The 27,018-nt window shown below is 37.2% G+C and overlaps 1 protein-coding gene across 3 annotated transcripts in view; it reads right to left on the reverse strand.

Annotated features, from left to right (window-relative positions):
- The window catches only part of NDFIP2 (Nedd4 family interacting protein 2), a 49,362-nt gene that overhangs the window by 16,965 nt on the left and 5,379 nt on the right, over positions 1-27,018 (reverse strand). For 2 of the 3 annotated variants that reach the window (XR_005933948.1, XM_030036459.1), the window contains exons 2-5: positions 12,347-12,503; positions 10,639-10,766; positions 6,610-6,669; positions 3,443-3,530 (exon numbers count right to left, since the gene is read on the reverse strand). Coding sequence is in view for 2 of the 3 variants with exons in the window: in XM_030036459.1 (XP_029892319.1) it covers positions 3,443-3,530; positions 6,610-6,669; positions 10,639-10,766; positions 12,347-12,503 (433 nt within the window). In the remaining variant the exon portion in view is untranslated. The remainder of the gene's footprint in view (positions 1-3,442; positions 3,531-6,609; positions 6,670-10,638; positions 10,767-12,346; positions 12,504-27,018) is intronic. The other variant, XM_030036462.1, reaches the window with a different exon arrangement.

The raw sequence follows: 27,018 nt of genomic DNA on the forward strand, positions 1-27,018 counted from the left end.
TATTCCAGTATAGCATCTGGGACAATATGTCCATTTACATTTTATTGGTCTGAGCTGTACACAGTGTTTAAATTACCCACATGTTGTTCGGAAAGAACAAATCAGATCTCTGTATGAGAACTTAAACTTTGGCTGTATGATCAAACACTTTTCTCCATTTCTTCCTCATTAACCCATCTGTGAGGTTCAAATTAATATTCATTTTTCTAGGTTGTAGGGACAACCCAAAACTCCCTTCCATGGTTTCAAAGAATCCAGATGAGCTCTGCAATTCCTTCTGGGGCCCACAGGTGAAAAGGCTGGTTGGTATTTCTAAAGCACTCCTTAAATATAAGGGAAAACCATGTAAGCCTTTTACTACTGCCCAAAACAACCTCCTTCACATAATGAACCAGCATGAGCCAATCAGACATGATTCAGAAGACTTCCACTATGGGCAGATTAAGCCTGAAAACCAAACCCTTTGGCTCACGACGGTTACTTGCTCTATCACCATTACAGTTGTGTTCAAAATGGAAAGAAACAGCTTAGAAATTCCTCCTTTTTGTTGTGCATACCGAAAAAAAAAAAAAAAAAAAAATCACTCAAACTTCCCTATTAACAACTTCCTCTGGCATTCTGAGGAGTTTCTACTATGCTGTATAAGGCACAGCTGACTTAAAAATGCATAACAGAAAAAATATATTAAGTGGTCTGATAGGAAAATTTGCTGTATTTCGCATTCATAGCAAAATGAATGTATTCACAAAGATATTCATTTACCTCAAAATCAGAAACTGACAAACACCAGCCCTAACCATTAGAGAGCAGATTCTTTGCTCACCAACATAATCACAGATTTCAAGAGCAACACCAATTTCTTAAAACACGTGATTTTAGCACATATTAGAAATAAAGTAGGTGGTTTTCCAAATTTTTTCCACTAAGTTTCTGAATCTTGCCTCATTCTATTTAGCTATGCTAAACAGAGCAGTACTTTATAACTTAAATGGGAAACAGGTTTGTAACCTGCATGCACCAAGCTCCTAAACCAAACAAAAGCCCCAAACAAACAGATCTGGCCACTAGATGGCCTCAAGACAGCAATTTTATGCAACCTGGGCAGCTACCACTAGATGGTAGCGACATATCACTAGTTGATTGCAATATGCAGGTAAGATCAGTAAAAAGTTTATTTTGTTATACTTCAATTGAATGAAATTAAATTAAAAAGCTAGTTTCGCTGTTTTATATTTAAAACCAAGGCAGCCCGCCCCTCGCAAGATCTTTCTACCAACACTACAGAGGTGGTGGGAGAGCACATCTGGAACAAGCAATTCTTTCCCTGCTCCTCTCACTAGAGCACAGATCCTGACACTGTTCTCCAGCATTTTAACTGAGGGAACTTTTTCTAGGCTCTCTGTGATCTGCCACCTCTACTTGCAGTGTTTAAACATATCCTCCCCTGAAAAAAACCCAGAAGATAGCCATCCTGTAAATTTCATTTTAATTCCTGCTCTCTTAAATCTACATACATCAACTTTATGGAGACTTTTATCTCCATATTAGAGGGACAGGAATACACCACCCACTATTTATGACCTAACCTTACTAAGTTAAGCTCATTTTTCATTTAGTTCTCCAATTTCCCCAAGAAAAACTACTGAAAATTAATATTACAGGTCTATAAATGCTCTGAGTGTAAGTGAAGTCCTCGTACTACGAACACGAACAAGTAAACTTTATCAATTTCTGTATGTAACCAGCAGTCACTACAGCTAACACAGATCCCAATTAAGCATACACTTGCATAAATATCTTGCAATATGTAAGCACTCATTTTATGCATTTCATTCATAGGCGAGCAAAGTTGGCAGTAACAGTCTAAGAAAAATCAAGAAATATTATCATCTACAGAGTATTTTTGTCAAATGTGTAAAAGCAGTGCTCTCTGCAGTCAGTCTCAGCTAAACAGCTATTTGAAGAGAAAGTTGTCAGTTTATCCAAGTAAACATCTGCATTCTTGAAGATGGACACAAGGTTCTGGGCATGCGGTTTTGGACAACTGCACGTGAGTATCATCGGTGCCTTTCTGTAGCCTTTGATTCCAGTTCAGCTTCTGCACAGCAGGATTTTTAGTACTTCTGTGCTCCTAGCTGCAAGCTAACAAGTCTGGTTTCAGCTGTGATTTTAAGGACTTAAACATATTAGAGCCAACAATCCACTTGACCTCCAAGTACAGTGCTAATGAAGGTCTGAACCAGGATTTGAAAGCAAGAACAAGTTCACACAATACAGAACCTAAATAAGTTAAATACAAAAAGTTGTAGCACATAGGGAACGGGAAAAAAAGAAAAATGAAGCCATACCCCCCTTTGCCCCCAAGAATATATACGCTTTCTATGGTCCAACTACAGAAAGAGGTCAGACTACAAAACTCACTTTGTTACCCTATATATGTATTTATATACTTGCTATGCGAGGTAGACACATATGTTTTTATCCCAAGGTGCAAACGCCACATTGTCCTAATACACTGTACACCAACATGAAAAAAACTTCCGTGAAAGTTCTGTAACCTGCATCCGTAAGAGTTAAAGAGACTGTGAAAGACATTAAAGAAACAAGAACTAAGATGAGATCTAGGTTGAAAGACATAAAGGAGATTTCAGGGGATAATCAATCAGCTTTCATCCTGATAACGCTAAAAAGAACAGCTACATCCCTAACACCAAGCTTCCAGCCAGGTTGCCAAACATATTTATTTCAGAAAGGGAAAATATTCTCAGAAATTAGAAAGAAATATGCAATTGGAAAAACAGCAGCAGCTTCCTTCTAGAAGTAACTTATAGTGGCTAAATCTAATTTTGCTCAATGCAGTACATGAGTTACAAGACACACACAGTGCACACACAGAGTACCTGAAGAAGTGCTATAGTAGTGCTGGCTGCAATCAGACATTACCTAAGACAGTACATTTTTATATGCTAGTTCAACCTGAAAATGAGCATGGTTGGATTTGTTGCAAAAATCCACCCACAGCTATTTAGTTCATTACGCTAACATCAGCAACTTCTATATGGCACGTCATCTCTCTTGCAATTTTTTCTACTCAAAAATCGATTGCCAGATTTCTGTGATCCAGCCTTTAATTCAAGTTGTTAGTCCAACTAGGAACTGACAGAATTTCCCAATTCATAGGTAACAGTGCAGCATTGCTATGCCTCAAAACGCTATGATTTTGCTTTGCCTCCTTATCAGTGACAGATACCACAGAAAAAAAAAAATGTGCAACATATTTGCTACATCTAGAGCAGAAGGTGTTTGTATCTGTGTACAGGTAAAAAAAATCCAGTCATTACAGTACATTAATGCAGTTTATCACAGCTATCTTTTATATTCCATACAAAAAAAGGTACAATTAAGATATACCTCAGTAGGTCTGGGATACAAGATAACTTACTGAAAAATGCCAACATGAAGATGCCATCATTGCCCACTCTAAGCTGATCTGCATCACTGAAATCATCCCGTGGTGGATACTCTTCTTCCTGGATTTACAGGTTAGTGATAATTTAGTGAAAAGTTTATTTTAGAATTACTGTCTGTAGGATTAAAGTATTGATTATGTTTCTAAAGCTAGAAGAAAATTGACATTTCTGTAACAAGTCCACATCAAGGAATTTTAAAAGAAAAATAATTCATATCTGTAAAACAAGTCTTATTTGTTGCTTATAATGACAGAACCCAAATTTAACTGAAAAGTTTCTGTAGAAGATATGTACATACTGTCTATTCATCTTAAATGAAGCTAGAAATTATTTCAGATGAGTACTTTGACAATCAAAACCAGCAGAAATCTCTTTTTTTACTGTAACTATCTTGATACACAGCCAAGCTATTAAAATTTTTTTGGAAAAATCGTTACACAGTATGTTCCATTTTTTTCCTGCCAGAATAGTCTTTTAATGCTTCCCAAAACAGAGTAAAATTTTAGAATAAGGTTAGTATCTTAAAACAAATTGCTGAAGCAACAGCACTGCACTAACCAATTAGACTATGCTATAACCTACAGAAAGACATATGCAAATAAAGAAAACCTCTCGGGACACTAGAGGGCGCGAGCACATTAAGAGTGTTTAAAAGTCTTCTGAACTCAAAAAGCACAGTTCTTCAAGTAAAACGAAAGTAAACAGAAATGTCAGTCAAAACAATCCAAAGATTTCTCCCATCGTGTCAAAATACTAGATCTTAAGATACTGAAAGGATGAGTTTGGTTTGTTTCTCGGTACTTGATTTCAGCAGAACTTGGCAGACCTTACATACGCAGTTCTGTGCACAAGTACAATATTGCTGCAACTGTAGACTGGGAAACGTAGAGGTTTTCATGATGACAGCACTTACTAAAGACAGCCTGATGAAAACTGTAAAACCAGTAAAACATACCTTTTTTATACGTAAAGGAATAATATCAAAACAATGCAGGATGATACAAGCTACATAATGCTGCCAGTAGCGGCAATAACATGGTCTAGACATGAATAACATTCTTTCCTGATTTTTTTCTCTAATTGATAACAATGTATTAGAATTGAGAAAAGAAATGACCTATTTAAAAAAAAAATGAAAAGAAGGGAGATTAGTTCAACTGCAATTTACTTAGCTGTTTTACCCACAGCAAACGCTTACTACTGAAATAATGTACTTCTGATTTTAACATACTATTCAGTTGCTGTACCAAATGTTATTTTGTATAAGTTCACAACTAAAAGTGCATTAAATAATCATAGTGATCTAAAGCTCTGTCATGTGACTGACATATTCACCCTTATCAACACAGCAAAATAATTCACCAGGGTATAGCGATTATGGTTAAAAATGTGCTAGAACAAACTGTACCAACTCAAGGCAGTCAGCGTTACTCTTCATAACACGACCACGAATTCCACTTGTGCTATTTCATTTCAGATTAATTAACCATGACTCTGTATCAGATAAATTACTTTAAAAACACTGCTATGCACACAGACAATACTAAGGAATCCACAAAAAGCTAGCTGAACAACCATCTTAAGGGGCTACAATTCACCTCTACATAATTTTAGGTGTCCCTAAACGGTCATCTTAGGTGACTACAAAAGCATTAGTTTATTTAGCTCAACTTGCTGCAGCTACAAGACTGATGGGGGGAGGGAGGGAAGGAAGGGCCAAGAATGCATTTAACAGAGCTACATTTGAATGTGCTTCTCTCTGAAAAGTATGCCACAAAAGTTCCTTTTTCAAATCAGGACAACAAAAAATATTTTCAATTTTAATTTCAGAAGGTCTATAAAACCTCATAGAAAATAATTTTTGGACTTTTTTTTAAACTGCCTGCTAACTCCTGTACTTCATACTAGCATTTCCAAACCAATTACTGAATTACTCTCTATGTAAAATGTTGCTTCAGAAAAAGAAAATTTTGCTCAACTAAAATAACAAGTTTAGCAGATTTCTCTATATGCACAGGCTTCTCTAAGGCTTACATGTGAGAAACACAGGTCAATATACAACCCAGGGACATGAGAGCAGACATTTGCAAGTAGGCACTGTTGCAATAACTGTGAACAAGTTGTAATTTATCATACTGAATGTCAAAAGGGAATCATATTAAACCAAGTTCTATTTACTGTCTCCAAAAATTGGCATATGAAAATCATCAGATTCTTTAAGAAATGAAATAGTTTCCTGTGCTTAAATCACGTTCAGCCTGTATCTATTTCATTTAGTATTGTGTAGCTTTATGATCAGTCCTGCAGATGGAAGACACTAATTTGCTACTGCTCAAGCCCCACTGATATTGGCTGTCTTTCAGTGCTCTCATTTGATCTAGTTGGTGTCAACTGCCCCAGCCTTTCTTCAAAGTATAACTGTTTGCCACCATTCATTGAGGAATGAAAAGGGACTTTTTAATGAGAAGAATGTCATATAACAACACACACAAATCCATAAAATATATAATACTGTTTCAGTATCTCACACTGATCTTTGACAAATTTAGTCATGTTAAGTATCATGGACAATATTTCTTGTTTGCTAAATATGCTGAGATCCGCATAAACAGAAAACTTACTGTTCCTATGACCAGAGAAACATCTAAACAGCAAAACATATTATCAACATAAATGGCAAGTCACAGAGTAATTTCTCTAAGCAAAAGAACGTCAAATGGTACATAGCACCTATTGAAGTTGAGTCTATTAACTCCTCTGAAATGACAGTGCTTTGTAGTATTCTGCAAAGAGGACTGTTTTTTCCCCCCAATGCTTTTTAACTTCTTTCAAATTGAAACCTAGCATGGTGTGTAGTGAGACAACCACCTTTAATCAAGCAAACAACCAGAGTTTTTCAGGAACCTCTTGGATAACTAAACTGATACAACTCTTCTCAATGCAGTGGATTTACAGAGAAAAACTTCTGAGGAAAGGGTCAAATTACTTAATAAACCCCATAAATAATACCTTCAGCATACAAAACAATACGGAAAAGTTAATGGTGGGAGGGGGAAATGCACAATGAACCCCAGAAGCATTTGTTTGCCAGCAGGAAAATTCATAGTTAAAGTCTAAACTAGAGAGAACTATACCATACCTCTGGACGACTGAGGAATATTTCATCAAACAGACTCCTAGACTCCCTAAACTGGGCGTGCTAAGCATGTAAAAACAGAAAAACATAAGACAAATGCAACTGAAAAGCATTAAGTAAAAGCCATTCATTGCAACATACAAACAAGTCATTTAACTGTTAGCAATATTTTTGTCCATTTAAATTAACCTTTCAAAACTGACCTTAAGAATTTGAAAAGGAAAACATCAAAAGCCAGGGTAACTAATGCTATCACTACTGATGACATAGGGCTGCTACCATTTCTTTGACACATTGAGCTATCTGGGAGCATTTGAAAGAAATAAATGGTTATGCACAATGTATTCTTGTAAGACAAGCTACACAAAGGACTACAAAAACAAGTACTGAAAGTTTCAGTAAATGTTAAGTTTAGATTGTTCGTACAATCTGCAGATGCAGGGTCTATGATGAAGTCTTTAATATGATCACACTAATGTTTTTTTTGTAGGATGCCTACGTGATTCAGGGGAAAAAAATATGAAAGCTGTTATTTAAAGTGCGCTGCCGTTTTATACCATTTCCCTCTCTTTTGCTCAATGAGTAGGTTTGTAGCCTTCTTTACTGCACACTTTGGACTATACCATGAAACAATTATTAGCTTCATGTATCACTCAAGGCAACATAAGGACATCTAGCTTTTTCAAACTGTTCACATTATTGTAATGAAGAGGCAATATATCCTCATTTTACAAGGAAGAAACTAGAGGCACAGATCATAACAGAGTTCACATTCATAAGAGCACTAATTTCATAAGGCTGAAATAAAAACTGAAAAAACGTTATATCGTTTGTGTATGTTTTGCAAAGTGTGTAACATAAAAGTCAGATGCTGCCTACAGCTGTCACTGCTTGTGATCTCCAAGACAGTGGAAGTGAGAAAACAATTAACTACATAACAGTAATGCAAAGTTTAAGGACTTACCTGTTCTTCCACAGGTATTCAGAGCTAAGGATCAAAATCCTTCCCCTCAAGATGGCAAACCACCACTCTAACCATAACATAACCTTTTTTTCTTATTCCAGTCATCTGCCAGATTAAGACAGTCTTATTACACAGTCTTAGTCCACCCCAGTGTTAAGTCCATCAGAGGTATTAAGTAAGGCAGGGATTTTGTGGCAGTATCACATGGTAAGGTAATTAAAATGGCATTCATTAAAACTGTATTGGCACATAATTTTAATATCATGTACAAAACTGTAACTCAACTTCAGCATTTCTTACTTTTTCCCCAAATGTCAACTTTGCAACCATAACACTGATTCTTTAATACAGCTTGTGTGTGTGCACGCATATGCTTTAAAAAAAAAAAAAAAAAGAAAAGAAAAACACCAAAAAACCACAGAAGCAAACTGAGCAGAAATTCTGTCAAACTTGAGATCTTTAGTAGTCAGCAGGACTGTGGTTTTTAGGGACCCTGAGTAGACTTCTGATACTAACTTAATACTGCTGTAAGTCTACAACTTTTTAGCCAATCTCTGCTTTGGGGGAATGATGTTGTGTTCCTACTGAATTTTCGTAAGTAAGTGAAATTCTTGTGGTGTCAACGCCTAGCTCTTGAATGTCAAGTTCTACTGCATGTTTTGGAAAAACAGACTACGTAAAAGTTTATTTCTCACTTTGTCACCATATCCTACTCTCCTACCTCTTAACTCCGGATTCCTTCTCCCTCCCTACTCCTCTTTTCTCACACACCAGCTTCACCTCCTCTCGCAGTATCCCGTGTTGTCCCACTTGAGTTCTTTTCTCCACCAATCCCAGTTTATCCTTCTCCCTCCTGTTTCTCATTTAAATCTCTCTGTATTCCCTCCACAACACTGCTCTCCATTCACCCTTGCCTTTTCTCATTTTGACTTTAGACCTCTCTGATCTCTGCTTATGTTCACTTTGAACCAGTTACTTCTTGCCCAACCAAAACCAGACTTCTCTTCCTACAACACATAAGCTTCAGAGGCTCAGATTCACTGTCCTTCTTTCCTCCACCTACCACTGACACCCTTGCAGTTGAATCGAGTGGCTTTCCTCTTCCCTTCTAACTGAAGGCCAAGAAAAATAAAACTACTTCAGGGCACACCAGAAATTCCTCTCTCAGTTCCAGTGTTTTCACCAAAAGCAGTCAAGAGCAGTCATAACGTGTATCTACTTTTAGTCCTGTAATCCTACTCTGATACAGAATATTTGAGAATGTTCTCTGGCAACAGCACACCTGCAGTCCCATCCCCTTCAGAGCTATGAGCAGTCTAAACTTGTCCATGCAAGACAGTCACCACACATTTACAAAATTTGAAGCTGCGTGTATCAACTGGATATCAATTTTTCAAAAACTTGTCATTTGGCCAAAACCAGGCAGATTTTCTGGGGAAGGGCAAAAGATGTTTCTGACACAGTGACCTGAACATGTGAGAAAGAGTTCTCCAAAGTAAAAAAAAGCTTAAAATGACAAGGCAAAACACTTGATTTTTTTTTTTTTTTTTTTTTTTGCTTAGCTTTATTCTTGAAATTGGCTGAACCCCAGCCTGAGGTTTTCCCTTTGAAATTCAGGTCAAGAAAGATTGCTTTTATGTCTGAAACTTTCACCCCATAGGGTTCTACACATACGAAGTTAAAAGCAACAAGGATCTTGCCCGAGTTGCACACGTCCTGTCTGAAGTGTCACAGGACCGGTAACGGTACCCTAAGAGTTAAGGTTTGGGTTGCTAATGTTTCAAGTAAGTTTAAAGGTTCGTAATTTCAGATTGAGGGTTTAATTCAGACCAGTATTTCAGGAAAAGTTTTACTTGTATGATAAGCAGTAAGGACAGACTACATAGAATCCATGCTCCTGTTAAGGCAGTTAAAAGGTTACAACTGGAGGTCATCACCTCATAGCAGAAACTTGGCAGGTAACTATGCAAATGTTCCTGGTTCCCTGCTGCATTTTAGTAAAACAGATTTGTGTAACACCTTCACTGGTGATGTTACACAAATCCACTTTAACTTTAGCTGTGCATACCTTAAAGTGAGTGTTGTGCACTGTGATTACTGCACAGCAGTTAAGGAAGGAACAGCCTCCCACTTGGTGAGCAGAATTTTTTTTCCAGTCACGAGCACACTGCAGTCAGTAAAATGCAATCACATTGGATCTCAAGGTAGAGATTTTTAGTGACAACACTGGAAGCCTAATTTGGTTATAGTATATTACAGTCAATACTACGAAACAGCAGAATTTCCACATTCCAAAATTTGGCAGAAATAAAGGAAGAACTTTGCTTGCAAAACTAACATTTAACACTAATTGCAGATATCAGTTTTCTATTTTGAAGACTATTCTTTATAAAGTTAATTCTTACAAAACTATAAACACTGAATATGTACCTATTACTTAATTGTCTACCACAATTCATGGTGTGGGGGTTTTTTTGTTTAAGTACTTGGAACATTTCTTTGAACTTCAGTATTAAAGTTTTCATGGAGCAAACCACAGGGACCTTTCCTGTTAAGAAAGATCTACATTATTTGGGGTTTTGCTCCTTCCAGACTGTTGGAATTATCCTTCCTCTCTAAAGGTCTACTTTGGTTTTTTTGAGGGTTTTTTTGTTTGGTTTTTTTGTTTGTTTTTTTGTTTGTTTTGTTTTTTTGTTTTTTTTTTTTACTATCTGAAACATTAAATATCAGGAGTAAGTCTACAAAGTAACATTAGAAGCGGATACCTAATTAAAAGATAACAAATTACTGGATAAACTATTAAAACAGGGCAAAACTTCGCTTTTAAAGCTGTTTAGACAGCAGCTATGCTGTCAGAAAAAAGTGAATATGATACATTTTTCATAGTACTTCACAACTAACTTACACTATCTATACAAAACTGAAGCATCCAAAATATTTAAATCACCAGCCCACCATTATTTTAATAAATTTTAATAGATGGGCCATAATATGGGCCCAATTGTTATAAATAATTAATTAGCCTAACAAAATTAGCTTTCACAAAATTGAAATAAAGCAGAACTTACTCGTTGGGCAACTTCTGCTGCAGCAGCTGCCATTGCTGCGGCTTTGGCCTTCTCTGCTTCATCATAAGTAGGAAGAGAGGTAGCTACACTGTATGGAGGTGGTACAGGATAAAATTCATTGTGTGTTTCTGTTCAAAATAAAGAGGTTATGCATTTTTAAGCCAGAAAGATGTCAACAATATTAAATTTTACATGCACATAACTATTGAGCTTTAAAGTGTATTTCTTTCAACAGAGGCTGAAACTGATGATATTTGTATTTCAAGTTCTTGTAAGTTTTAAAAAAAGTTTACTTTTATAAAACAAAATAGCGAACAGCTTGATGATGCTTTTAGTTGCTACTCAAGGCAGAAACCTTAACTTAAATGCTGCAAGCAGCCAACAAATTTAGGAACAAAAAAATCATATCTGCTGAGTTACATCCCTAGGCATTCCAACCAAAGGCTTTTTATCAAAACATACAAAAGATGTTTCTGTGCACATCCTAAAAAAAAAAAAAAAAAAAAAACTTTTCATTATCAAGATCAATTAGTTACTTAAGTCCAGTAATAACCATGCTGTATGTTCATTAGCATGGCCTTGTTGCTAACTCCAGTTGTTCTATGAAAATCAGTTCTTCCAAGATTCCAGTTTCAGTACATTCTTTTAAAAACGTTCCTTCTATCAAAATGGACCAGAGACTTCATTCTTATATATTGAAATAGTAGAACATCATCATATAGAATGAAATTCTTAACAAAATGAATAAAAACTATTTAAAATACACCTTGAGCTTCCTCCTACAGCCAGCAGTAGTTTGTAACAAGACTGCTTACGTGGTAAAGATTTGTCTACACAGGTCACATGGTAAAAAGATTTGTCAGCACACCAACACAAAGATGTTATATATAGGGATAATTCTGCATTGCTATGTATTATAATTGCAATCACTGTCTCACAGAACAGGGACAGGAAATTGCTCCTTTAATCAACTTAATAAAATTAGGTTGGAGGTTCATTTTAAAATATTTATTTGGCACATGGGAGATGCAAATCCAAGCAACTTTGCTTAAAGAAGGACTTCAATGTTGCCTGCTGCTGAGTCTCCCATACCCCAAAGAAAAGTCACAACCACATGAGAAAGGGAGCAGTGAATAAAAGCAGAAAAATACCCGTTACTCATTTTCCACAAGAAGTTTTATCAAGAGCCTTTAAAGCAAAATGAATCTTTTCATGGCAATATTTTCACCAAATGATGGCACGCACTTAAGAAGTCTGAGTTTTGATAAATCAGTGCTTCGTTTTTTCTGGGGTTTTGTTTTGGCATGGGTTTTTGGTGGGTTGTTTTTGGTTGGTTTTTTTTTTTTTTTTTTTTTTTTTCCCCTAGAAAGAAGAAATGAAAATTGCTAATGAGGTCTAATAATGGAGCACTACTCAAAGATGTAGATTAAATGTGGAACAGAACTATGAGCAGACTTAAATAAAACCTATTACACTAATTAATGAACATCCATTTAGTCTAGTAATTTGGAACAATCGGTGTAACTTAGAAGCCTGCTTCTTCTGAACAAACCAGACAAAAGGCTGTGCATGAAAGCGTAGCTTTTTACTACAATTGTGTGCATAGGAAAAAGAAAAAAAAAAACCATACTGCAGCATCGTACCACTTTGAACCAAGTGCTGATTCATACACACTCCTCCCCGACAAGCGGTTATGTAAGAAAAATACCTGGGGTCGCAGCTGCTTCTACAGCTATGCTACAGTAAGGTGGAGGGGAAGTATCTGCTTCAGGTAAGGCTGCCGCCTGGGGAGCCTGCGTAGTCTCTGCAGATGTGGAAGGCTGCTCAGCTCCTGAAGACTCTGGGGGGTCATCCTCATTGTGAAGCTTAGAAGAAAAACACACCGATTTTAGACGCATTCAGAACTCTTTCCATGACAACCTAGGACTTGCAGAACCATCTTCAACAAAACAAAAAGTATTTACAAAACAGCACATGACTACTTTAAGTAGTCCAGTTAAAACCTTTTAAGCAAACAGCTAAAGATAATCTTAAATGCCTTTTTTTTTTTTTTTAATTCCCCCAACCCCGAAATTGATTTCTTTTCATCACTGGTGTTCAGAGAGTCTTAAAAATTTGGGGGTTTTAATGTTTACTATATGGGAAAATGCTGACTATAAATACTTTATAATATATGAATATTTTCACACTATTACATTTTTTTCTTAAATACATTCAAAATGTATTAACCCATTTTTAAATACAACAGATAAGCAACACTATCTTTTATTGTATTAATCTGGAAGAAACAAAAAAATATGACACATTTCTGTTTCTGTAACTAGGATTCCTATACGCTTGCATCTTGTCAGAGAGCTTGTCCACTCAAACTCTAAGACTTTTCAAAACATTCTGCTTTTCTTTACAGTCTGGAAAGAATCCTTTCCCTATAAAACTTTAAGCTGCTGGTTTGTTTGGTTGTTTAGTTTTTTTAAAATACAGTTAACATGTCCAGTTAAGCTTATACAGAAATAAGAATTTGGATAAGCAAGAATGTTGATTAAAACCATGGAATTTGGATCCACCAACTAATATCTTTTCTTAGAGAAGGTATTTTTTATTATTTTAGCTAAAGAGAAAGTATTTTTTACTATTTTAGCTAACTATACAGTGTTTAGAATACGAATCAACCTTTAAGAAGAAAGTGTACTAGCATTAAACAAAAAAGTGCTAGTTCCCACTAGCGTAAACTACAAGATGCCTAGAAGGCAACTACTGAAGCACCACATTAAAAACTCAGAAAATAAGATTAGTAAATTGAACGTATCTGAAAAAAAGAATTCTGTAACTTCAAATTGGTAGTTTCTGCAAACACCCTACTGAAAATCATTATTTTAATTTCAATAACAAAAATATTAAGAATATAACTAAATTAATTTCATAGCAGGCAAAGTAAATCAGATTATTGAAAAAAAGCACATTCCAAGAAGAAAGAATGCTAAATTCTTTGTTAAGCAGTGTAACATTCACGCCAAAATTGCTTTATGTCCAGAATATATCAAAGTTCACAGAATGGTTGAGGTTGGAAGGGACTTCTGGAGGCCATCTGGTCCAACCCCCCTGCTCAAGCACAACCACGTACAGCCAGTTGCCCAGGACCATGTCCAGATGGCTTTTGAGGACCTCCACGGATAGAGACTCCACGACATCCCTGAGCAACCTGTTCCAGTGCTCAGTCACACTCACATTATAAAAAATAAATTAAAAAAAGAAAAAAAAAAGAGCGTTTCCTGAGGGAATCTGGGAACTTGCTGTGTTTCAGTTTGTGCCTGCTGCCTCTGGTCCTGTCACTGGGCACCACTGAAAAGAGCCTGGCTCTGTCCTCTTTGTATATAAATATCCTTCAGGTATTAATATACACTGATGAGATCCCCCTGAGCCTTCTCTTCTCCAGGCTGAACAGTCCCAGCTCTCTCAGCCTGTCCTCACAGGAGAGATGCTCCAGGCCCTTCATCACCTTGGTCGCCCTTTGCTGGACTCTCCCCAGTACGCCCACGTCTCTCTCGTACTGGGGAGCCCAGACCTGGTCAAAGCACTGTGGCCTCACCAGTGCCGAGCAAAGGGAAAGAAAGGGTCACCTCCTCTGACCTCATGGCAACGCTTTGCCGAGTACAGCCCAAGATACCCTTAGCTTTCTGTGTGGCAAGGGCACGCTGCTGGCTCACGTTCAACTTCTGCAGGTCAAAAATTGCGTGCTTTTCTTTCTAATGAAAACCTAAGGATTACAGCAGGAATTACAAACATGGAAGACATTTCAATGGTAGACAGGTAAATTGAAAAGATAGTTCAAGGGAAACCAGAAAATGCTTCAAAGAAGTTAGTGGAACAGAACAACACCATGCAATTTTCATATGGCTTCTACCACACTCTTCTCTTTAAATGTGTCAAATGTAAAGGGAACTAGGCCTTAAGCCTCATGGTTTCTAAGACTATTCGTATCAGACATATAACTAATGATTAGAGATTGCTTTAGATGTAATTAATAGAATGCAGGTGCTTATAAAACAATATGCATAAGCTGCCTATTTGTCCCATGTGTAGCCCTCACCATGGCTGGCTTAAAACCCAGTCAAGCTGAATCAACAGAAGAAGGATCATACATCTTAGACCTAAGACATAGGAGTAAGTGATTAACTTTAGAGCAAGATAAATTAATAGAATAGCCTGAGTGATTTTCAGAAATTCAAAGGTGATCTTTGATGTGTAAGAAGGTAAGTGATTGTGGCAACCGGAGACCTTCTGCCTACAACCACTAACTTCAGAAGGACCGGGACACAAGAATTGATGAGATAAGATGATGAATGATAACAACATGGGAACCGAGATCAACTGGAAAATTACAAAGACTTTGGCCTGGGATAATAGGTGGTAAAAAGGCATATAAGACTGAGAAATTTTTGGAAGGTTGCCATTCACTGCGGTGGTGGCCCAACTCTGAGTTGTTAATAAAGCAAACCTAGAGAAACCCATGTTTGAAAATCCTTTAACACAAATTAGAAAAAGTGTTAAAGTTACTTGCTAAAGCATTGTTCACTGTTTTTCAGGAGTCCCTCCAAATACTGTATTCAAAGAACTATAGCTTAAAGATTAAAGGGTTTATCTATACATATAATCTACATATATATATATATACACAAATATGTATGTGTGTGTATATATATATATACACACACATATATACACACACACAGGCACAATACACATATGAGCACACACTATTAAGGAGAAGTCACCTTCAATGGAACTGATAGGGGTTATTGAGGGGTTTTTGGTACTGAGCAATCAGGTCATTTAATGGCTAATCAGTGATCCAGAAGTAGTAACCTGAGAAATATGTATAACCATTTAGAGTAGTTAAGGCCAAAGAAAATAAAACCACTTCAAAATAACCTAATATATTTAGGGATAAAGCAAGCAAGAAAGACGACAAAACACTCAATTCTAAAAAGGTCGAGCAGGTCAGAAAAACAGCCTGAGAGCTATAAATGTTATGGTTCTAAATTAAGTACAGTCATTCACAAGAAACATCTAGTATTGCAATGGATATAGCTAAAATAAAACCATTTTTAAATAAAACTGTCATTTGAATAGCAATGAGACAAAAACCAGAACATTACTGGCATACTTTTACACTAACGGCTGGTACACACACCCTCATTTAGGATGTGTATAGTTCTGACTACCCCACCACAACAACCCGGTCTATGAGCAGAGGAAGAAGTAAAGCCTAGGTTAATGGATTTCTGTTTATTACCTCCATTCTTCGTCTCCTTTTGCCCTTCACTTCAATCACTGCAACTTCTTTTCCCTACCAAGCCATAGTATGTGCTGTCACTATCCTGAAGACACACAGAGATCCACAGCAGCTCATTGGTCAAAGAGCATATTAATGCTCAAAACCCACTTTGCCATTACCAAGGGAATTAACTTTGTGTATTCTACATGCTTTCTTAAAAGATACCTTTCTCCAAATTATCTGTAATTTAATAACAGTTACAAATGAAGGAGGTAGCATGAGGATGGGAGAAGAACTCGCACATGAGACTTCTTGCTTCAAAGACCAAGTTAACAAGTCATTCAACTGTTACAGCAACTGCAATTAGGAAACAGAAAAATTCCATCCTAAGGGCTCCATACAAAAGAGTCCCATTATGCCCTTTAGTGCATTCAAAAGGTCTTTATTTTGTAGGACTCATATTCAGGGACCAACCATTTCTATTTATCCTGTCTTCTACTATACAGACCTTTCCGAAATTCTGAAAGGCATCAAGGTTATGCTAATGCAGCAACTTAAAGAAAAATTGTAAGACTCCTTACAGAATACCCCCTCACAAAGATCACAAGAAGTGGATTAAGCAGCTTGAGTGTTTACAGCTAGAATAACAAACAGAAGTTGTTCCACGAACAGAAACCAGCTTTTGTTAGCTCTCATTCAAGTGTCTTGTCTCCTAGTCTCTCCTCAAGGCAGCACCCCTCCAGGGACTCCACTGGGGTAAAAACCAAACCAAAACAATATAAACCCACAGCTACAGCAGAACTTGCCCCAGCAAGCTGGAAATTTCGCCTATGCCAGCAGGGTAAACAGCGGTGGTTATATCATTTTGTTTTGCAGCAACTCTGCCTTGCCTTCACAAGGCACTCATTCTCCTCCATGGAGTCACCAGTTTGCTTGAAACCAGTAGGAATCCAACTACCTTTGAGCCTCCCCCTCCCCGTTTAATTTTGGCTTACACTGGCTGGTAAATTTAGAAGTTATTTTTGGAGACAGGGGAAGAAGAGGCCTGACACTCTGCATAGGTTTCATTGCCATAGAAACCAAGCTAAAAACATTCAGAAGGGAACAGAAAACGTCTGTTTCAAGGCATTACTTATGCTATGTACTTACAGGCTACCTGAAACAGCATTTAACATTAAAAGTATAAAAATCATATCTCAAGGTTGGGTTTTTTTCCCCAATAGTAAGATTATTTTGGCCACTTTTTTAATTAAAGGACTAAGGAGAACTCACAGTTCATCATCCTAGCCCCCTCCCAAGCCCCCAGTGAACCAGTATATGGTAATAAGCAATACAGCTGCTTTTGCCGAGATTATGGTCAAAACAATTGCCAGGACCTGTTAAACTACAGACAACTGTAAATTAGTACCTCTCCCTGCCTCCCACCCTTGCATCTTAAAAGCAGGACACAAAGACATTGTTTTCCTTCACATCTTGGTCTGTACGCAGGTTATCTGACTGATTATATGGAGTTTTACAATTAAAAAAGGGAATACTTTGTTATTAGACATATCACTCAAACTGTTTATACAAGTATTTCAATCCCTGTTTTCGCAGCCCTTGAACTACAGTACATTACAGGCTCAAAAGTCATGAGGCTTATATTCTCAAGATGTATCTATGTTAGGACACTTCAAATTCGAAGTTCAATCAAGGAGCAATGACTCTTCTGCTACCAATGACTCAAAATCTCATGGTAACTACTAAAGAGCATACAGTACAGGAAAAAACATTAGTTTCCTTCATATGACTTTTACCATATACGTTCTTCAGTTTCTTTCCAAGAAAAGCTCTATAAAACAATGATTCACTATTTCATTTCAGAAGAAGTTAAAATCTGTGTCAGACCTTTCAGCTCCAAAATATTGTGGAAAATACAGCTACCTTTATTTTATGACTTCTTTTTTTTTTTTAATAAATAATTTATTTTAAGAAGTACTGCATCTCCTCCTGTAATTTATTTCCTTAAGTCTTTTATCTTATTTGTGTAATTATTTCCAAAGTAATCAAATGCAGTGCCTGAAATCAGCTGACACCCTGCAGAGAACATGAACCACAAGAAAGTGCTTAGTACAGGAGCCTTTACTGGGGGGACTGATGCAGATGCTTTTACTCAGGCTTTTCAAAATAAAAGCTTAAACCAGGAGAAAGATCTCATTCTCTGCTTAACACTTTTCATTTACCTGCAGATGGTAATTTTGTCTGACCTACAAAAGTTCGCTTGCCTGGATAAACAGTTTGCTTCATTTGTGATGAACTGACTCAAGAGTGTTAATATAGGCAAGTTACTAAAATACGCCAAGTTTAAAAAAAAATCAGGGAAAAGGACATAAAATGGTTTATCCCACCCGTACCATACATACACAAGATTAGAAGGATGTTTTCTGATAAAGTGCATTAAAGCAGCACACTGTAGCTTTAGTCATACTCACAGTGTAACATACAAACAGCAGTCACTATTTCTGTTACCTGATTTTATGCACATTTTAAAAGCTGCTGTTCCTGTTTCATAAAATGATTTACAGAAATCAGTACATTATAAAATTATTGCAACGTAACTTCAACAGCACATTGCAAGCATTTTAAAAGACCTTCTTTATAAACATACACTATTTTCATGCTATTTATATAATTTCTTTAGTGTAGCATAAAATTACGCAAAGATACTGCCACACGGGGGGGGGGGAAAAAACAACCAAACAAACAACTAGCCAGCTTTCTTTTCCTGTTTCCTTTTATACCTTTACTACTAGCTCATCTTGACAAAGCATGACTTTTAGGTAAGCTTTTGCGTAAGTTTTAGTAGTGATGGTTCTGCCTTGGGGACCACAGAGCTTCACAGCATTCTCAATAGCAACTGTAAATTACAAGCACTTTTAACACGTCCTCTTTTTTAGCCTTTCAAATGATATTACATTTTTGAAGAAGCTTGGCTCCTCCAGTTTTGACCTCACATTGACCAGTTCATGGGTTCTTTCAAACTGCATTAAAACAAATACAATGCACAGAAGCTCCATAACACTGGATTTAATATATTCTGCTTTAAGTAAAAGCATGGAAACAACCAAGTAGGTCATGCAAGTTCAACTTTCATGTGCAAACCAGTCAGTTGGTACACTTACTCCACAAAAAACCAACACTCTTAACAACAGAGGTTCACCATCTTCACTTTGTAGAAGTTAACATTTTGGTCTTCTAGAGTCAGTTTTTCAGACTATGCAAAAAGGTCAACAAAAAACATCCACTTTATTGCAGCTCTTAGTGCTGGAGGGAAGGGCATGAAAGACTCATCTCAAGATTGCCTGTGCAGTGCACAAAGAGTATTCCAACGTTTCTGCATTAGATTCATGACATCTTCCATACTGATACACAGGTATTTATTCCACAGAAATTATACTGTAGTATATATGAGAGGTGTAACCCAACAGTAGGTTAAAAAGAAAACTGCTATCATCTTCATTAAGCTTTCAGGAAGCTTCCCACCTCTCTATTACACCTGATATTTTCATTTGCTGAAAAATTCAAAGGTCTTCTGACTGCTGCCTACTGTTAATGATTTGTAAATCTGTACTAAACTGTTCCCTACAAACGAGGCTTGAGATTGAGGCTTGAAAGCAGAATTCTCTATTTACATAAGAATAATTTCACTTGAACAAATACAGGCTGTGTATTAAATGCTTGATTTGTAACCACATTTTGCATTTTTTCAGCTTTAGTAGTCTAAAAATAGGTTTATTAATCTGTAAATAGCAAAATACTAGCCTTGGGATTTTCAAGGGAAAAAACAAAAGGAAATCTTGAAACAAAGTTTAATTATGAACCAGTTATAAAAATACTTCATGTTGGAGACAGCTTTGACCTCTCTTTACCAATCTCTATTGTTTCTGAATGACACCTAATAGTCTCAACAGCTCATGCTATTGACTATTACTTTTTTATTTTTAGAAAAACCCATAAAACCTATACCATTAACCCATAAATGCCATTCAAGTGTTAAGATCAATCAGCCCTAATTTAGGTCACTGGTAGCCACTGAACAATCGAAACTAAAACCAATAATCTGTAATTACACTTAGATAAGAATTGTAAGAGTGGAAGAGATAAATAAATCCTTCTGCAAAATAAATATTTTAATTTCCTTGTTTATCAGGAAAAAAAAAAACATATCCACAACAGCCTTTGAAAGAAATATTTCACAATTTTGCAAAATTCTTGAGGAAAAAAAACAAAAAACAACAAACCACATTGTATTCTAACTTACTAGCTTTGTCCTCAGTATCAGTTTTATACTCTACCAATAAGGTAGTTTACAACAACCTCATGACTTTTTCTTCAGATTCCTGTTGTAACACCAACCTGCCACAAACCCGTGCAGGCCAGCTAGTAGGAAGGCAGCACCAAACGCTCTCCTGAGACACGGTCCTGGCCACAGCCACAACACTCCAGAGACACATTATCCTCTAGAGACCGGGGAGCCTTCAGACTAATAAATGCTCTACTAAGGTACTAAGCAATTAAGCTTATAAGGCACTTCAGTACACTCCAGTAAAACACAAGAGTCCAGCAACTTTCAGCTACTTTTTGCTTTTATCTATTCAAAACTGAGTGATCAAATTTGATCAGAATTCCCGACTGCACAGAACAGACCCACATCGGTTTTTTTCCCACCACCCCATCACTTGGCAAGCATCAACTATCACATACCCAGATCTAGCAATAGCCCTTCATGACAGTGGAGTGGTGGGCTTTTTCTTGATGCATCTCTGCAGCAAGTTTTCAACAGTAGTCAGTATGTTAGAAGGTCAAAGGTGTAAAATCTGCACTAGAAGCAGGAAAGCAGAACAGAAGTCCATTGCTGCCATTCCACAGCTGTGCAGAAATACCAAGTGTGTCTGCTAAATAAGGATTAGGTACCATGGAAACCGACAACCTCTGGAGGCAAACTTCTACCAAAAAGAATCCAAAGAGATTTATACTGAATGTTGTTGAAAAATACGTTGCAACAGAATGGCTCTTCTGCCAAAGTGAGACTCCTCATGTAAAAATAAAGTGATCAATAGCAAGTGAAAGTGTTTTACATGCACTTCACTTAAGTGATAGTTAAATCATTTTAGTCAGTTCTCTCTAACCCGGGATCTTTAACCTATTGGATTTTTCAAGTTGTGGGTTTTTTTGTTTTGTTTGTTTTGTTTTTTTAAAGAAGCTTATAAGCATGTCAGGAAAAAAAAAAAACGAACCACAAGAATTGTGATCAGGACTTTGTGAAGGAAAAAAAAAAAATTTTTTTTATATATATATATATATAATGTGTATGCGTAGATATATATAGGTGCATATACCTCCTTCTCCATCCCAATGGCTACTTTACATGGAACATTTTACTTGCTCTTTCATTTTTTGTGGATTACAATCCAGATTTAAACAATTAATTACACCTTTAACAGCACAACATACACATTTGCATTCACTCTCCATGGCTTCTAAGACATCTATTCCTTCCTACACCCCACATTAACAGCAAAAGTAGAGCTATTAGTAAAGAACAGTAACATACCATGTGTCAATATGAGAACTCTTTTAGAAAAGCAAATATTCTGGGACTAACGCTACTAGAAGTGTAGTGTTACCCTTAAAATATATCCATTTCTCTCGACTTATTTTTTTAGGTTTCTTCTCTACTAAAGAATTATTCAGAAATAATTCTGAATACTTGAATTTCAGTATGATCCAAGCAGATACATGTTTCATATTTATTGTAAAATTATAAATTGGGCATAGTTTCCAAGAGTTTTTCCTATTGCATCGTTATAGGAATTGATAATGAAATTTGTCAACAAAAACCTGATGTCTCTAATACTAATAAAGACTACGCCTGGGACCAACATTTTTCAAATCTTCAAGCATGACTATAAAAAAATATTTCTAGGAAAAAAGTTGGTAAAAGCTTACTCTAAAGCTTGTACACAATGAGATATTGCAACTCTGACCTACTCTAGAATATAGAAGTTACTAAAAAGGTTACCATGTACCCTTCTGTTTGTCAAATGGTAACTCAAGAACAGCTTGAGGAACTGGTTTAAATTCTATTAAAAAAGTACAAAATGAGGCTCTCCTCCTTGAATGCTTTCTAGTCAGAAAGAAGAGACCCATTAATAAAACAGAAGTATGTTACTGAGACCAGTGGTCAGTCTAAGGAAGTGTTCCGTCTCCAACACAATCATCACCACTGACAGACAGCTCATGAGCCTTAGTCACTTACTTGCCATCCATTTTCCTCAGGCTTCCCCAACATTCACAGCCATTGTATTATGGCTGGTAAAGTGTACATCTCTGCCTATTCCATTTGCATCTGTTATGGATTTGATGTGCATGAATTTGTGTTCCTGAATCTGCTAGTACTATCTGCCTCAATGATCTTGTGTACTAACAAACTGCATATGCTCACTTCAGCTTGTGTAGTTTCTTTTCCATGATTTAAACCAAACTTCAGTGAGCACTCTCCAGTTTTAATATTGCACAATTTGGTGAATAACAGCTCCACAACTGCTTTATTCACTGCCTTGGTGACTTTGTAAGCGTTGATCACTTCCAACTCCCACCACCCATTTCAGACACCACTTCTAAGAAGTCTGCTTCCCTTTACCTTCTGTAGCTCCTCTAGGCTCCTCTTGTGAGCGACCAGAACCGAGCGACCAGAACTGCATACCACGTGGGCAGGTCCCAGGTTTCATACAATGATGCTTCCTGCTCATTCTCACTATCTTCCCTGGCGATGGACAATGCTTCATCAGGATTTGTTGGCAGCTGCCACTAACTGACAGCTTCAGTAAACCATCAGTGACAGCTCCAAGAACTGCAAGTCAAAAGGTCATGTCTTTACTTACCAGCAGCTTTACAGAATCACTACAGAAAGTAGATCCCGGTCACCCTGAAGTTGCACAGCACATAAAAAACCATAAAAGTAGAGGGAATAGGAAAGCCTGTAAAATTAGGAAATGGACAGGGCTGTCACCAAGAGTAAACTCAATATTCAACAGTTAGTGCCAGCTTCTATTTTGGCCTACATTCATCTGGGCTGAAGAATTCAATGTTGATTGAAAAAAGCTGAACATTTCTCTAAATATATTATATGTATGTTTCACTTAAAGGCCCAAGTACAGTAGGAAGGCTCACACACAAAGCTTCCTAATGAAGACAATGCAGGAGGATGCTAAAAATGGCAAATTCATTTTACAAAGGGAAAGATAATGAAAAAGAGGAGTTTCTTCCTGCAGAAGTATCACGGAAACTGAACTGCAGAAGCAGCTTACAGTTTCACCTTAAGTCTCTGATTTGAGAAAAGCAGCAAAAAAAGGACTTGAGTTTGTGTCTCCTATATCACATGTAAGTAAGCGTCCTTGAAAATTCTGCAAGGAAACTCTGAAGAAAAACTTCAAATGTCTCAACTTTATTGACAACACAGAGGTTTTATCGCTAGGGTACTTGAATAAAACTAGCCAAGAGCAACAGCTGCCTACTCAACAGTACAGAGTAGCCCAAAATGAAGTCATTAATTAAATAAAATATAAATTAGAGGATATTATTAATAACACCAAACTCTCTATTCTTATTAGTGGGTCAATCGTGCCTGACTTTTTCAGCATAACTCATTTTCTTAGTAACTGGAAATGGAGTACTCGAGCTCCTCTATTTACAGAGATAATAGACAGAAATTTCAACAGCTTAAAAAACCCACACACATACACACCACCAGCTGAACACACTTATTGTGCATTGCATGCAGAAGAACACGCTCTACTGAAAGATTCTCATTTTGATTTGTGGTCTTTCTCTTCCATCCGCTATGGGATTCACAGCTCTGATAAGGTTTAGTAGCAAAGACAAACACAACTCACACAACAGCAATGAACGTTAAAGGCCCTTTCTTTAAAGAATGCATGTTTATGTCTCAACAGGTAGTACTGAGTTTTTTCAACCCTACTGTTAAGGAGTGCCGACTAAGCATTTTAAAGCAAACCTACAAAACATGTGGCCCAGAGGACAATTCTCTGGACCGTTCAGTTGCTAGACGGATGATGCATACATCTGGAAGCAGGCACTTTCCAGCAGGTTGTTTGATTATAAGGCAGATAAACAAAACCAAAACAAAAAAAGTAGCAGTCCAGGAAGCTCACCTCTTTGGAAGAGAGCAGAAGACGACGAAACTAGTGCTACCTCTAGACCATAGGGAGTATTTAAAAAAAAAAAAAAAAAAAAAAGTAGCAGACATTTAGGTATGCAAGAAAGCTACATGGGCCACACTCTCATCATCACTGTGGCCCAGCACAGCAGGGCTTTAGTGGCCTGCTCCTTTGTTCAAATTATGCACTCTCATTCTAGAATTTGGAACAGATTCTTAAGAGTAAACAACTTGTGCAAGCCTCTTTCCTAATCATTTATTCTATGCATTTGATGCAAATCAACTTTGTGACCACAAGTCTGGAGTTTCAATTAAGAGTCTTAATGCTTTAGTACACTCCTTAAGAATACTTTAAGCACTGTTTTCCCTTAAATTCCAAAATAAGACAATTGATTCCAAGTACCAAGATCAAAATGGACAATTGACCTCAGTATCACCCAGGACTCTTATCCCAATTGTCTCATGCTTTACCAAAGGCATCACTCCTCAAAGATGACAACTGTTAACTACACTAACCATTACCAAAGCAATGCTTAAACATGAGCTTGTGCTACTTTAAAAAAACAAAACAAAAGAAACAACTTATTTTCTGCAATAAGGAGATAAGTGATACTGTAAGCATCCTCTTGTCAACAACCTTTCCTCAAGGCTGCTCTACATAACCTTTTCAGATTAATCAGGGAAAAGCAAAAACACATTCAATAATCCAAGCTACATATACATCCTTACCAAGGGCACAATTCTGACCTCTCCTACAACAATAATCAGTCAACATTAATAGGATTACTGTCAAAAGGTAAAATACTGTTCAAAGCTAAAACAGAAAAACTATGTTTGTGAATATGTTAAGTTACCATACGATACTTGGAGACCAAAATTTTCTTCAGTTTTTTTACTGGAAAGCCGCATTTTACAAGGAAGATGACCGATCTCTGCCAAGCACCATGAACGGTAACTCAAGAAAAACGGGATTACAAACAGAAATGAAGTAATATACAGGTTATTGAGCAGATTTTGTTATGGTCTACACCACTCCAAGTTTGGAGACTTGTTTTCTAAATCATTCTGTCCATTCCAAACACAGTTGGAGGAGGCACAGCCAGGGATGGGATTGGGGGGGTGACTCAATACCTAATGTTTTGGCTATAGAGTGATTGAGAATTAAGTTAGGCTGTATCAGTTTTAGGTTAATCTTAGCCTACGATAATGGAAACGATGCTTAAGTGGAATAAAACAGTTAAATGTTAAAATGGAAATATATTTTCCACTTTCACTGTAAATCTCAAAGCCGTAAGGCACCCGCATCCTGACACGTGCTGTGTGAGCCCTGGCTGTGCAAGTCTGAAATGACTTCAGCACAAAACAGAAGAAATTAGTCATTTTCATTAAAAACACAGCTGGCGAAGGGGGTGCCCATTTTACTAAAATCAGCTAGCTGTGACAGTACTTGTCCAGGAAGTGGGACACCTAAGCCTGAGGCAGCTCAAACCCACAGTCTTGGCTGTGCAGTAGCTCAGTTTCAGTAGGAAGAGCTGGCAGTGCCTCTCCAACCTAACAAGTTGCCAATTTTTTTTTTCACTCTTTTTTTACTCATAATGTCTCAGGATTACTTTTCTTCTCCATTTGAAAATGGCTTGCCTAATGTGGGTATACTGATATATGCCCATTTGTTTATTCCCCTTTCCAAAGTAGCTGAGCCACCTGAAGCCTAGGAGATCTGAGGCTATGAAACTCAATAGAACATTCAAATCTATGACTGTAAACTGAGCACTGAGGTCTCACAAAGTTAGGTGTGATGACATTACCCATTGCCACATCTTCCCTGTTTTGTCAACGCTGTCACTGGGAAGAAAGTTTCAAAATAAGCCTGGAACTAGCCATTTGTCAAAAGTACGTTATATCCTCATGTAGAAGACTGCTACTAACATTTTGTATTAATGTAGCGCTTGATTTCCCAGATTAACCTGATGTGGTTCCTATCACATTTTTCAGATACAAACAAGCTGAGAGAGTGCTTAGAGTTTCTCTTTTTTAAAGTAGCATGAAAAGAACATCTAGCTTGGCCACATCACAGCTGACTTCTGCTAAGAACCCTGCTATTTGAAGGCATGTTATTCCTGTTACTGAACATCCACCTTTTTTAATAGGATTAGAAGACTTACTAGATGTGGCATGTATGCGTGCCACAGCCTGAAGCTGTCCTTTTACATGACATGACTTAGTGTCACTGCATAGATCACGTAGATCTTTCTTTTGGCTTTGTGCATCTTTCAAGAACCTAAAGATCCCACAGCTTCACAAGATAGGCTCAGCCATGCCAACAGCCTGCTGCCACCAGAAAGGACAGTCCTCTTCCTACCCTCTCCTCCTGCACTACCCTCGTGCAGACTCAACCTTAAATTTTGGCCTACCAAGATCTTTGGAGAAAAACCCAAGTGGAGCAAATCAGTTACATTTTGCTGGTTTTTACGATTCATTTTATTTTGTTCAGCACGGTAAAACTGGTGCCCTATATAACTAAACCAATTTGTGTGCGAACTACCTTATGTCCCTCTATGCCCACGCCAAAAAGAAAGGAAACTGCCCACATGCCACAACCTGTGCCCACATAAAGAACCAGAAAGCTATTGTAACTGCTGTTACCCACGCTGTACCAATGAGCCAGCGTTTATTCCTGTGACCCAGTTGCAGACCTGGGTATTACATCTGTGGCCCTTCAAAAGAGATCCAAAAACCAGACAGTGATGGCAATACACAAAGTTAAACCACCCTGCTTTAAATTTACAAAAGGGAATAGACAGAAAGGATTGTACCTGTCCAGTACCTCATCACCTTGACTTAGACAAAACATACAAAGAGACTTGAGGTTTACTTCCTTGTTCGTATA

Source organism: Aquila chrysaetos, chromosome 14, assembly GCF_900496995.4.
Source record: "Aquila chrysaetos chrysaetos chromosome 14, bAquChr1.4, whole genome shotgun sequence".
Lineage (NCBI taxonomy): Eukaryota > Metazoa > Chordata > Aves > Accipitriformes > Accipitridae > Aquila > Aquila chrysaetos.